General features: G+C 47.1%; 5 protein-coding genes and 1 pseudogene across 6 annotated transcripts; all 6 read left to right on the top strand.

Annotated features, from left to right (window-relative positions):
• Positions 1 to 64: 64 nt before the first annotated feature.
• On the top strand, positions 65 to 1,759 carry TEOVI_000776500 (uncharacterized protein; the record flags this gene model as incomplete). Its single annotated transcript, XM_067221267.1, has 1 exon — positions 65 to 1,759. One exon carries the CDS (start codon positions 65 to 67, stop codon positions 1,757 to 1,759), a length of 1,695 nt encoding a protein of 564 aa, XP_067077368.1.
• A 312-nt stretch (positions 1,760 to 2,071) lies between these two features.
• Positions 2,072 to 4,513, top strand: TEOVI_000776400:pseudogene (annotated as a pseudogene). The gene has a single exon. A coding segment is annotated over exon 1 (2,442 nt).
• A 433-nt stretch (positions 4,514 to 4,946) lies between these two features.
• TEOVI_000776300 (uncharacterized protein) lies at positions 4,947 to 6,008 on the top strand (the record flags this gene model as incomplete). Its single annotated transcript, XM_067221266.1, has 1 exon — positions 4,947 to 6,008. One exon carries the CDS (start codon positions 4,947 to 4,949, stop codon positions 6,006 to 6,008), a length of 1,062 nt encoding a protein of 353 aa, XP_067077367.1.
• A 415-nt stretch (positions 6,009 to 6,423) lies between these two features.
• TEOVI_000776200 (protein kinase, putative) lies at positions 6,424 to 8,964 on the top strand (the record flags this gene model as incomplete). The annotated part of the gene is made up of 1 exon (XM_067221265.1): positions 6,424 to 8,964. The coding sequence occupies one exon, from the start codon at positions 6,424 to 6,426 to the stop codon at positions 8,962 to 8,964; it is 2,541 nt and encodes an 846-aa protein (XP_067077366.1).
• A 1,547-nt stretch (positions 8,965 to 10,511) lies between these two features.
• TEOVI_000776100 (Oligomerization domain containing protein, putative) lies at positions 10,512 to 11,561 on the top strand (the record flags this gene model as incomplete). Its single annotated transcript, XM_067221264.1, has 1 exon — positions 10,512 to 11,561. One exon carries the CDS (start codon positions 10,512 to 10,514, stop codon positions 11,559 to 11,561), a length of 1,050 nt encoding a protein of 349 aa, XP_067077365.1.
• A 475-nt stretch (positions 11,562 to 12,036) lies between these two features.
• TEOVI_000776000 (uncharacterized protein) lies at positions 12,037 to 12,972 on the top strand (the record flags this gene model as incomplete). The annotated part of the gene is made up of 1 exon (XM_067221263.1): positions 12,037 to 12,972. One exon carries the CDS (start codon positions 12,037 to 12,039, stop codon positions 12,970 to 12,972), a length of 936 nt encoding a protein of 311 aa, XP_067077364.1.
• Positions 12,973 to 13,012: the final 40 nt, after the last annotated feature.

The following is a 13,012-nucleotide window of genomic DNA, read 5'->3' as shown; positions in this document are numbered from 1 at the left end:
ATATTTAAAAGGAAAAGAAAATAAAAAGGAGAGGGGGGTGGTGTAAGAGGGGTTCAGTTAGTTGATGGTACTACATGTGATTCTTCTTGGTACATACTCACATTCCCCGCCCACACGTAATGATTTGCTTTATTCACTGCGTAAGCACTCGCAGCGCAGTTATCATGCCACCAGTTCCTATTTGTGGACGGAGGACAATCTCTTTAGCAATCTTACACCTCTTTCTCTTCCGGAAACTTTGTTCTCTTCCGGTACTCACAGGTGTGGTTATTACGCATTCGAGGCTTATTTATCTTTAGGGGGGAACGATGAAGATACGCGAGTGACCGCCATGATGCTTTTGGACCTGACCGAAGCCATTCAGGGATTAACTGCAGCAGTAACGGAAAGTGAAGGCACGGTAAAGGGGGAGGAGGAGGAGGAGGAAGAAACGGATGTGTTGCTGCTCGAACTTGCAGATATCATCGAAAACTCTGAAGGAACACGTGGTGAATACCTCAGTCGCTGGGGTGCAGAGGAATATGATTATCATCAGAGAATGGTTGGTCGTGTTATTATGATGGGTGGTTCCGTTTTTGTTGTCCCCCTGCGACCTAATGGTCAGTTGAGACCCCGTCAGAAGTCCCTAAAGCAGCAGTCCCTCCGTGATAAATGCTATGAAAGGTTGGAACCTCTTCTTACATTACTTGAAGTAGACGATTCAGTACGGAAGCGTTTCCTTGAGGAGGAAATGACGGAAGCGTTGCAAGTGTGGGCGCACCGAGTGGCCTCCACTATGCGTGAAGGGTCGTGGCACCTTGCTGTGGTTGCGGTTCCAGCACCCGTTGCCGAATTGGTGGATAAAAACCCAACACTTGCACGTGCTGCGCTGCTTCATCATACCGCTCGTCAGCCACTACATTGGTTGCGGAATGGTGCACTTGCCCCAACACAGTACTCCGGTGCAGAGAGTATGGTGCGCGGTGTAGTTGAAGAATACCGCATGCTGACACAAAGTGGTTGCTATGTGCGTGTTCCTCTGCGCATTCCCCGTTACATTTTCGCCCACCTACACTGTTCAGCAGCTCCACCATCGCTCATTTCGACGCCGCTTTGCGCTACGACATATTTTCCTCAGCAGCGTTCCGCAAGTGGTGGAGACGAAAGTTGCGTCGCAGTTGAAGCAACAGAAGAGGAACTTCTTCATGGACTCCAGCTCACAATTGCACTACAGCGCTTGCGGAGGGAGGTAGCGGGGCCACATGCAGCTGTGATTGAAAGTTTTCTCAAAGATGTGAAGAAAGGAGGTGGAGGAAACCTTCAAGAAAGCAATGAGAGTGGTGAAGATATTTTCTCTCAGCGCTATCTCTGCAACTTACGACGTAAAGTAATGAATGTACCGACACTTCGCAGTCACAGTACCAGTTGGCTCTACGCTTATGCTCAGGAGGCAGAACGTCTGCAGACTCTTACAGGGGACGATGTGAACCGATTAGATGATTACTTATTCAACGATGGTGCAAGCGTTTGCAGCGGCAGTGACAATACCACTGAGTCTAACGAAGAGGAGACGGGCCGCAGCCACGCGGTGTACCCCTCTGAGAGGGATGAAACTGATGTACTGCTGCAATTGAAGGAAATGGAACACATCATGGAGTTGAGTACTCGCGAAGCCGTGCTTGGTGGTTCTGGAGGTGAAAGGTCTGAGTTGAAGAAAGTTGCGAGCAATGCACTTTTCCTTAACACAGTACACATGCTTTCTCAGGATTCGTCATTGTGACGCTGAAGGAGGGGGGTGGGAAGGCATTGCGAGATGGTTGACGGGTTTGGTGTTAATATTATAAGGAGTAAAGTGTTGTGGATGTCACCCACTCAAAGTTACTCCACTGTGCCCTCTGCTTACGCTTGTAGGAGTATTTATAGAGTCTTGTATTGACACAAGAGTAAAAGAAAGGAAATGGGAATCAACATGTGTTCACATTTTTAAAAATTTTTCACCTTTTTTTTCTTGTTCAACCTTTACTTCGTGGAGACTATCGCGGTATCATATTACCAAGAGTAAAAGATCTGGGGAGATAAAGATTTCCCATCCATGTATAAGGAAACGGGAGCTACGCCTCGCGCTATCCAGATAAATGGGGGAATTGTGAACTGCATGGCTCTATCGTCACAACGATTACTGTGGTGTAGTCAAAGCAACGGCAGTGGGCCGGCAGTCATGTACGCATGGGAATGTGGAGAAGAGGAGCCCAACATGCATCCGCTAGTGGAAATGGGATTTGTGCCCATCCTTCTTTCCGTATTCCAAGAGAAAGTTGCGGTTATTGGAGAATCGTCAGCGGCTCTCTTCACGTGGAGCTCTGCGTTGTCTTTCGGACACGGAAACGATGATTACGGAGATGATGATGACGATGACGCGGATGAAGTGCTTCTCTTAAATGAAGAGTTCCTTTGTAATGGTGTTCCACCTGGTGCCACCCATGTTGTGTGGTCTACCGACGGCACTACCATAGCTGTGTGTTCTCCTTGTGGAATTACTTTGGTAGATTGCCGATTACGGTACAATCTTGCGGATGGTGTGGCACCTACCCTGTTGCTTCTGGACTGCAGTTGTTGGTACGGTGAAGCCGGTGCAGCATTCGCTGCCTTTGGCGGCAGCAGTTTGTTTGCCATTTCAAGGGGAAATCATCTAGTAAGTCTCCACTGTAATGAAGAGTGGTGGAGTGTGGAACCTTATCTCCAAAGGGATGGTCATATTATAACTCGAGCTCAACAGGTAACATGTTTTGCGGTTGGAGGTAGTGAGGAAGGACATCTTGTTGTTGGTTTATCAGACGGCACAATAAAGTTGGTTCAGCAGGACAATTTGCAGGTTTTTTTCGTCCTTGATGTGACGAAGCAGATATATCGGGATGTCGATATACCAGAGCATGTATCCCTTTATGGAGGGGTCCGTGTGATGGAAGTGGTCGTTGGTCGGTCGATAATGGTAGTAATGCGCACAGATGCGGTTGTTTACTACAACAAAAATTCGATGGAATTATTAGACAGTAATACGTTATTTTTCGGTGAGAAAACTCCACAGATTTCTGCGGCGTCAAGAGATGGCTCATGGTGTGCCTTAGTATCGGGCACGCAAGAGTTGTTGTACTTCTCTGCCGTGGATGGTATTTTGGGAGATGGATGTGATGATTCTTTTGATCCTTCCAGCGACATCATGCACGCACGATTTCCATTGCCCCCGCATCTACTGGAACCCCTGCAATTACCTCCCCAACATAATCAGCAGAAGGTCCCTTCCACCCGGAACACCGGAAAATTGAGCGTTGCAAGAGATAAAAAGATGCCTACGGATAAACCGGTGACGTTTGGACGCCCTATCAAAAGTAGCGGTTACACCGCCAGTGTCCCGTGGAGTGTGCAACAGCGGCAGAAGAAGTTGCGTGAAAGGGCTACAAGGGCACCCAAGCATCCGTCCACAGCCGTTGCCGTTCCACGATACAAATTTTTGCCACTGTCCAACCGACCTCTTCAGCCGATGACAGCCGCTAATAGATTTCTTCTTTCTTCTCCCATTCACCGTGCTGTCATAACATCGGCTAAATTTACCGCCAGTGGCTCTGCACTGGTAACTGCATCTGGTGACGCATCGGCTTTTATGCTGAAGATGCCGGTGGCAAAGAATGAGGGCGACGGAACGGCATTACGGGTACATACTGCACCCCTGAGCTCTATAGATGCTAATATGTCTCTTAACGCACCTGTTGTGGTCACAGGCTCATGCGATGGTGTAGTGGCCGTGTGGCGGCCTACAAAGCGCGCTTCGCCTTATATCGTACAGAAGGTGGGGAGGGACGTGCGAGCAGTTAAATTTGTTTACACGGACAAGTTTATATGCTATGCCACTGCAAACAGCGTAAATTTCTGTCGTTATTGTTTGGATGATGGTGGAGGGGATTTGGATAGGAAGCGGAATGAATCAAAGATGAAGCCCGCACTCGAGTTTACAGTACCCTCGGCGCAGCACGTGGTCGGGGTCGACGCTATCAATCACTTCGCCTCCAATGTTGTGGTGTGGGCAGCGTCAAACAAGTCATTCGGCGTGTATGACTTACATGTTGGGCAAAACATTAACGTGATAGAGGAAGCACACACGCGACCCATACACAGCGTGGCGTTGCTGACAGCTGGCCGTTACGCCTCTATCGGAAGCAATCACCTCCACATGTGTCTTACAGCGGGAATGGATAGTACAGTGCGTTTGTGGGATATTAGGCAAAAGCGCTCTGTTCGTCAGCTCGCTCAGCACCGCAGCAATGCGACAGCCGTCGGGGTTGCGTTTTCGCCAACCGGTGCCCTCGTAGCCGTTGGAAGCGAAACTCGTAATGTCTTTATTTATGATGTAGGTTCTGGTGCGGTTTTGGACAAACTGCCAGTCACCGATACGGCGACAGCCATCTGTTGGCACCCCATAGAAAATGTGCTCGCCATTGGAACATCAAATGGTGGAGTCCAGTTGATGGGGCAACGGTAAACTTATGTCTAAAAAAAAATGTACGGGTCATATTTCCAGTTTCTTATTTTTCCAATATATTTCTTTTAAATGTGTAACCTCTTCAGTGGGTTGATCGGTTCCTTTGTAGATGAAAACACTGTAATAACCATTGCTCCACTGAATGTTCGTTGTCATGAAACGCGGTCGTTTCTTTGTTATTTTGTTTCTGCTCGTGTGTTTTGAGAAAAGTTTAAATCTCTGTGGAGACGCACCCCATCGTTAATCAATCATTCTTTATGACGAGGGAACTTAGTTTAATCACCTCTGTAGTTGTGTGTATCTGCGGCACCTTTTTCTCTTTTTCCTCCCACGTATTTGTGTGCAGCATGGAAAGGGTTTTAATTGTTTTAGATATAAGGTTGTAAAGTGGCATATATGCGTGGAGTCAAAAAAAAAAGGAGAGGGGAAAGTTATGAGTAAGAGTGCAATTTACGGGTTTGAAACTATCTTCCTCGCTTTTAACGCATCGGCAGATTGTGCTGGAGACCCGTATCCTCCTTCCAGAGTGGAAGTTACGGTAGATGACTCATTTGGTCGGCTGGAAGGCCTCGCAGAGGAGCATAGCATCATTGAGGAGACGTGGAGGAAGTTGATGAAGGGGTTGGAAAGGAAAATACTGTACAACGGATTGAAATTCCGGCTTCATAACGTTGTCCAGTATGATAATGGTAAGTGCCATTTGCAACTTGGAATAACAGATTATAAATCCAGTATGGGAGTAGCTACGAATGTTGACTATTTTTTACGTTCTACCAGTGACGGCGGCACAGATAGGCGGAAGTACCTCGCTCGTGCACTCGGAATTGAGTGTTTTACAACGACCTCCGACGAAAAGGCTGTGATGTTTTGTCGCTCGTCGCTAGTGAGTGAATATCCCGGCTATTATTGCTTCCCTGGTGGCCACCCAGAGCCACAAGACATCCTTTGCCAACTACCGTTAAGTGGGCCTGCTACGGGGAACCATAATAATATTGACCATAATCACAATAGTGTGCAAAATAGTGATTTGTTAAATGATAGGCTTAGACGGGAGGAGGCGGTGTCGCAACTAAGTGGCGTGAACCGTGAAGTGATTGTTCAGCATTTATTTGACAGTGCGGTGATGGAGGTAGCTGATGAGCTTGGTGTTGAACGCACCGCATGCCGTAACAGAGGCCTACTCAGTATTGTGGAGAACATGAAGAATATGAAACCTGATGCTTGTTTTTGGGTGGAGGTGAACCAAACCGCTGCCGAAGTGCAGGCGCGCTTCGACAGTCGTGTTGGTTTTGATGCATTTGAGTCGGTTCCGCATTCTCTGGTAGTTGTGCACTTGGATGATATCGTTGATTGTGAGGGAGCTGAACTGTTCATCAAAGACTGTTTGGGCGGTAAAGTAACACCCCCATCCGTTGCATGTTGGTTGCACGGTATGGCGTGCTATCGATCATTACGTGGAACCCTGGGTAAAGCACAGACGCATAGCTTTGCGTAGCTTCTTCACTAAACACATTTTCTTGCTATCTAAGAAATCGTAGGGTATTTGTTTGCTTTCATGAGTTTGTTGTTGGAATGGTTGTCGACTGTGGGAGTTGCAAACATGTTATTCGCCCTTTTGCACCGGTCCAATCAAGCAAAAAATGGAGCGGAGGAAACATATACATATATAATTTATCGTTTCTCTCTCTCTCAACCAAATTATCGTCTACTTCCGCACTTTTTGACAACGAAACTCTGCGCTATTCCTCATCCTTACGATGTGTGCTGAACCTGTATTCATTATTGCCTGTGATATCTTGGGAGCCACGCAACGTTTTTTTCTTTTGTTTCCTAGCGTTGTACCTTGGAGGGGAATAATTACTGTTAGTGCCCTTTTAGCACACAAAGGCGTATAATCACCCGAGTATTCAATGGAGGATTACACTATTTACCGTCCAATTGGTAGTGGCGCACAGGGTTCTGTGCTTAGTGTTATTCACGTCCGAACTGGGCGGAAATTCGCTATGAAAGTAATTCGATGCCACGACATTTCGTCTGTTAACGCAGCGCTAAAGGAAATCAAGGTACTGCTACAACTACGCTACCCACACATCGTGTCGTACAAGGATTTTTTTCTTGTGTCTGACGCAAATGAAGTTCGCCGCTTGCTGTTCGAATTCCCTACCAAAAAGACGACTATTTCAACCGGCTCACAGGGATGTAGTGAGGACATGCCTGTCGATGCAGTTGGGGTAGTTACGAATAACAGCTGCGGAGACGGCAAGGATGCGGTGGAAATTGGTCCAAATGAGATATGCGTTTGTCTCGTTATGGAATTATGCACTTACGGGGATTTGGGAGTGGTTATAAGTAAATCGAAGAGAAGCTTTGTCGCAACTGGATTTCACCCCATTTCGGAAAGACGTGTGGTTTTGTGGATGAAGCAGTGTGTTCTGGCACTTAAATTCATTCACAGGAAAGGGTTTCTGCATAGAGATTTGAAACCCACAAATATTTTCCTAGACGAGGGTAGAAATGTGAAGATTGGTGACTTTGGCTTGGCCGTGGCGGTTGGGATGTCGCAAGAGAAAGTTGTAGGCACACCGCTCTACATCGCTCCGGAACATATGCTCCAGGAGGAGTACGATGGAAAGGTAGACGTTTGGGGATTAGGTGTGGTGATGTTAGAGCTTACCACCTTGCAGGAGCAGCCCATAAACAGTCGTGTGATTGAAAATCCTTCAATTGTGGAAAAGGTTGTGAAGCAAGTAACGGACATGGGTTTCTCCGGACATCTGGGAGAACTTCTGCGTGATATGTTATATCGATCGCCTGATGATCGGCCCTCTCTCGAAGACATTTCGTGTCGTTTGGACGCCATGTTAAGTGCGGTGGTGCAATCCAATGGTATCACGACACCGAGCGCCCCTAGATGTGCAACACCCTCGAGTCTCGCAGCGTTGTTGAGCAATGGATGTGACACAGAGCACATGGCAAGTCCCACAAACTTTAACGGCGTGCAGTCGTGCAAAAAAGATTCTGAAAAGGCAAGTCGAAGCCGGCGGAGCTGCAGCAGCCTCGAGCGTACACCTTACAGTGTCACGTGTAGCGGTCGAAGTACTCGTACTCACTGGCTCAGAGATGAGAGCGGCTCGGCGATGCGACTGGTGAAGTGGCGGGCATCGAGCGCAAGCAGCACTTCATCACGTTTTCTGACTCCGAGACGCATATCTTGTGGTGATAGGAGCGGTCTCAGCCCAAGTCCTCACATTGTAACACCTTTGTTTGACTTTTTCGCTCGCGGTGCGGGCCGGAACATAAAAGATACAACAATTCGTGTCCCCAGGGACTACCCAACGCTACAAACCGCGCTGCAGGCTGTTAAAGGACTATCTCATGTACGTAATATTGTGGTCAAAGAAGCAGCTGTGTTCACGGATCCACTTGTGTTGGGAGCTGATTTACCAGACAGCTTGAGCATTATCGGTGAAGATCCCCTACCCATTGTTGAAGTAAGTGATGGGCCCTTCGCTATACACTGCATAGCTGGTAGGGGCACTATAGAAAATTTCGTCATTCGTCACATCGCTCGACAGACAAAGAAGGAATACGCAGTGGAGCCTGCTGAGGCAAATGATAAAGCGGATTCCCATTTTGGAGCCATATCTCTCGTTGGGGGTGAGTGGAAAATATCCCGCTGCCGGATTTCAAGCTCAAATGGGAGTGGCATCACAGTAAACAGTGACGTAGATGCCATTGTTTCCCACTGCCATATATGTGATACCAAAACCGCAGGTGTTGTTGTTCTCGAAGGGGCCCATGGTCTCTTTGAAAAGAATACGGTGAAGAACTGCAAACTGGCCGGATTCTTGCTTAAAAAGGATAGCACTGCATGTGTCAAAAGAAACGATGTGGTGGATGGCGGAGTTACGGGAATTTTTTTACATAACGCACATGGTACGGTAGAAGAGAACCACATAGCAAACAATGGCAGTTTCGGTGTGGTGGCGAAGGGTCCCTGTGCAAATGCTGTCCTCAAACGGAATCACATCACAGCCAACCAAAAGGCAGGTGTCTTTTGTTGTTCCGAAGCTGCCCCTATTATTGTCGAAAATGAAATTCGGAGGAACAACCGAGCCGGGATTCTCATTAAAGAGCGGGCCTCGCCAAATGTGTCAAGAAATATTATTCGGCAAGGAAGAGAAGCAGGTATTTATGTGTTTCAGGAAGGTGCCGGTGTCATTGAAGAGAATGAAGTGCTGAATAATTACAGTGCGGGTATTATTGTTACCTCTAACAGTCGCCCACATGTGATGCGAAATAAAATTCATGGGAATCGCTACGAGGGCGTTTGGGTGTGCAAAGGCGGTGGTGGCACTTACCTGCAAAATGACTTGCGTGGAAACAAAAAAGGTGCGAAGGACATCGAGGAGAGTTGCTCCGTTCACTGGATTGAAAACCGTGAGGTATGAACGCAGGAATAGGTTCAGCTGCCACGTGCATGCGCGCTAATGAATCAGTTGAACGAAAGAAATTCACAAGGGTGGAGAACTGCTTCACGACACATCAAAGTAAAAATATAATGATACTTTTCGATTCGCAACCCTAGGAATCAAAGTCTTTCTACTATACATTTCCCCTAATCCCCAGAATCTTGTATATTATTATTATTATTTGATAGATATCTGAATGTGAGAAAAGTTTCGACGGGAGGAAGTGGGAACCGGACACATTTCCCGACTTTGCAGTCGCAAGGTCCTGTCGTGCATCTTTCCTTTTCTCCCCCTCTCCTCTTCAAAAGGGCGTGGACGAGATGGGGAGGGAAGAAACATTTGAATTTGTTGCAGCTGTTTCATGCGCAACGAGGTGGTATCGTTTGGTAGATACACACTCTCCATCCCTCTGAAAGGTTGATGGATCCCATACACTTTCCACGCCTTTTCTCTTTATTTTCTCGCGGTTGGGTGTTCGATAAACCGCAGAAATTTTTGAAGAGAGAAGAGGTGTTGGACACTAAATCTTTTCGGTTCTCACAAATGACCGAATTACAAACACTCCTCCACCCCCCTCTCCTCCCCTCCCTGTACATACGTATGTGCGTATGCATGAATACATTTATCTTCTTTTCCAGCCCACCCCAAATGAATGCCACACAAACCTTGTTGTTATTATGTTTTTCTGTTTTTACCGTGGTTGAAGGAAATGCCATGCGTACGCAGCGACGCGGAGGGTACCGATTTGTGACGAACTTAGGTGGGGAGCAACTTCGGTACTCAACTGATTTGTTATATTTATTAGCTTGTTCTGTATAACTCGCATACGCTTGTTATTTCTCTAAATGATATTTGCTGTAGCGCACTTCATGGTGTCCTTTTTGACTAGCCTTTAGCGGAATTAAGGCTGCGGCAGCCATGTTAACTAGCAATCCGTGCTTGTGCGCGTGTTTGTTTTGATTTGGGGCTAAGTGGTGTATGTTTTCTGTAATTGAAAGCGATACATCGGATATGTGTTGGTCTTTTTTTTTGTTTGTTAATTACATTGTTTATTAATTTATTTTTGCTAGACATTGCCTGCCTTACTTTCTTCCCCCTTGATCCACACAATCATACTCCTTTTCCCTTTTTAAATATCTTTTAGCCCTGCACTGCCGTGGAAAATTTAGTGCGGAACGATACCTGATGATAAACTCCATCCGTGCAGCCGTTTGAGAAACCGATCTGGATGTAAGCAAAATGAAGAAGCGCATTTGCTCGCGTAGACAAAAAAAAGGACTGCTGCGTTTCCCCTGCAAAGAGAAAAAAGTGAGAGGTTGTGTGATTTGTTTGTTTGAATCATAATCCTGCCGTATTCCATGACTTCAGAATTGCTCCGTTCTCAATTCATTTCGGTTGAATATATATATATATATATTCTTATTCGTGTTTCTCGGGGGCTTGTTCTTTGATTTTATTTTATTTTTGATAGTGTTTGTCGCTCTCATCCTGTACTGTGCCTTCCTTTTATTTGCTTTAGGAGACTGATGCGGCGAATTTTTAGCAAATCAACACCTGGCTGCTATGCGCGTGGTGTATTTCAAACTACGCCTTCGTTTCGTTGGTGCTGTTTTGAGTTGATTCGCGAAAGTGGAAGGATGCGAAATCGGTTGTGTTGTCACCTGCCACTGAAAGCTGCCCGCTGGCATTCAAGTGATGCGTTCACGAATGATGGGACTCCGCCGCCGCTGCCGCCCTCCAATGGCGGGGAGAGCGATTTTGTTGATCTCCAACTGGATGATCTTACAAATGCGCTGGGATCAGCCAGTGCGCGGCGAGAAGTGGGGGATTCTTCAGAACTCGGCGTCGTCAGGGAAAACGATATTCCAGAGGGTCAGGTATTTTCCCGGCTTAACATTCCAATTTCCAGTCGCCAGGAGGAACAGCGGACGAACAGTCGCAGCGCCCTCCGCGTTTTGGCTAGTGACACTCTGGAGGAGACGATTCAGCAACCCACAAGCACGGGATCGAAACAGCCACTTCCATACGATGACGAGCGGTTTGCAGACATGTTGTTGGAAATGGAAGTTGAGGGATCCCTCGACGAAACTTGGCAGGACGGGCGGAAGGCATATATAGAAGATGTAAAGGAGATACTAGAAGTTTTGCGGTCACTTAAGGTCCGGGACATCTGCGCTATCGATGTTAGTAATAAAACGAGCAACTTTGACTATATGCTGTTTGGAACGTGTGAAGGACCACGGCACATACATTTAGCGGCATGGGCGGTGCAAGAGGCGGACGCACTGAAGCGTGTCTGTAAGATAAGGCGTAAACAGGTGGACCACACATGGGAAGTCGTTCCCGTAGGGCGCATAATTGTGAATCTCATGCAGGAATCGCTTCGAGAAGAATTGTCCCTGGAGCGTAAGTGGGCCGTGACGAAATGCATGGATCCCCTTAGTGTAGCCAATGCACCAGTGAGCGAGGGGCGGAGCGTAAAGGCACACGGGTTGTGGACGTTAACGCTAAACCTACAGGACCTCGAGGATTTTGAGGTGGACTATTGCAAGGATGTCCTGCTGACGCAAGTTTGAACGCGCTATTCTTTACACACTTCTCCTTGGCACCACTCAGTTCATTACTTTTATTTATTTATTTTTTTGAAAAAAGTCCCCTTTCGGTCCTGTACGTAAAGAATGCACCCTTCCACGAGAAATGGCACTGTGTAATAATTTTGTTTGCGTGGTCCGTCCCGTATTTTTAATTTTATGCTCACTTCCCCCAGATTGCCACTTTTAACATGTTACGCGTAATATTTCTCTTCCTTCCATTTAGTTGTGGGTTATGGAATCCGCTTCACCCTTCTTTCCTCTTTTTTTTTTTCGTCGTTACAATAAATCGTTTCTGAAAAACTAATAATACCTAGCACCAGACCGTTAACTACGGAGTGAAAAAGCTTTGGGGGACACCTACGGTGGTGTGGCGACTCCCCACGCGAGCCCGACGTGTACATTAAGCCGCATCAACAGCAACGACAACACAATTTGTTTTTAAAAAATCAAAACAAATATGACACTAAAGAACAAGAGACCGGGAACAGCCCCTTTGGTTAAAGTTGGGAAAGCAGCTGAATCGGCACGGCCCTCATCCAGAAGATTCGCTCATGCAAAACAAGTACGTCGGAATGTGGAGCTTAGCGAAGATGAGGAGGAACTTCGGTATCTTGAAGAATTGCTGGGCAAACTGCTTGAAGAGAAGGCGCTGTTGGGGGATCAGATTGCCTCCATGGCAACTGATGTGCTTGACTACGGTGAAGTGGTTAAACTGGAATTGCGACTTGAGGCCGCGCGTTCACAGAGGAAAGAGGCGATCATCAAAATAAATGGTATGGGTGCGTGCTTCAATACGGGCAAGGGGACAGTTGGTAAGAAATCACCCACAGAAGCGTTGCAAAGACGGGAATACCTCGAAGTGAAGCACTCCATACATAGTCTTAGTATGGAAGTTGGGCAGCTGCGACTCAAGCTGGAGACTTTGAAAAACGAGATTAAGGAATGCGACGCATATGACTCGGTTGTGCAGGAGGAAAATGAGGGACTCTCATCCCAGGCCGCACATGCAGACGCAGAAAGGGAACTTAAAAGGTTGATTAACGAGAAGCACCGCATCATAAGGCGAGTGGAGGAAGCAAATGCCGCACATCTTGCTGCAATACGCCAGGAGGCAAAGGTGGCACGTGATCTTGGTCTATTAGAAAAACGAACGCGGAAATTTTCACAGTTATACAAACCAGAAGCCGAAGTAAGCGATGTATGCCCCAAAATTGAGGAAGCACAGTTTCTTCACTCAGCCACTGATTTGGCAGACTGGGGAAAGTTTAGCCATGCGAATTGTGGTCCTTGTTTTTGCCTGCCTGTGCGCATTGCGCAAGCCGACACTCCACCGAAAAGGGCAGCCTGCCCGGCGCCGACAACTGCGCGTCGGGACACCCCTCCCCACGGGTAACACACACAGACACAGTTGAAAGGAAACCTTTTACTCTGGA

The sequence above is a fragment of the Trypanosoma equiperdum genome (genome assembly GCF_001457755.1).
Source record: "Trypanosoma equiperdum strain OVI genome assembly, contig: ctg_1382, whole genome shotgun sequence".
Classification (NCBI taxonomy): Eukaryota; Euglenozoa; class Kinetoplastea; order Trypanosomatida; family Trypanosomatidae; genus Trypanosoma; species Trypanosoma equiperdum.
Note: the sequence above shows the minus strand (reverse complement) of the source record. Positions and strands in the feature narration are given on the sequence as shown.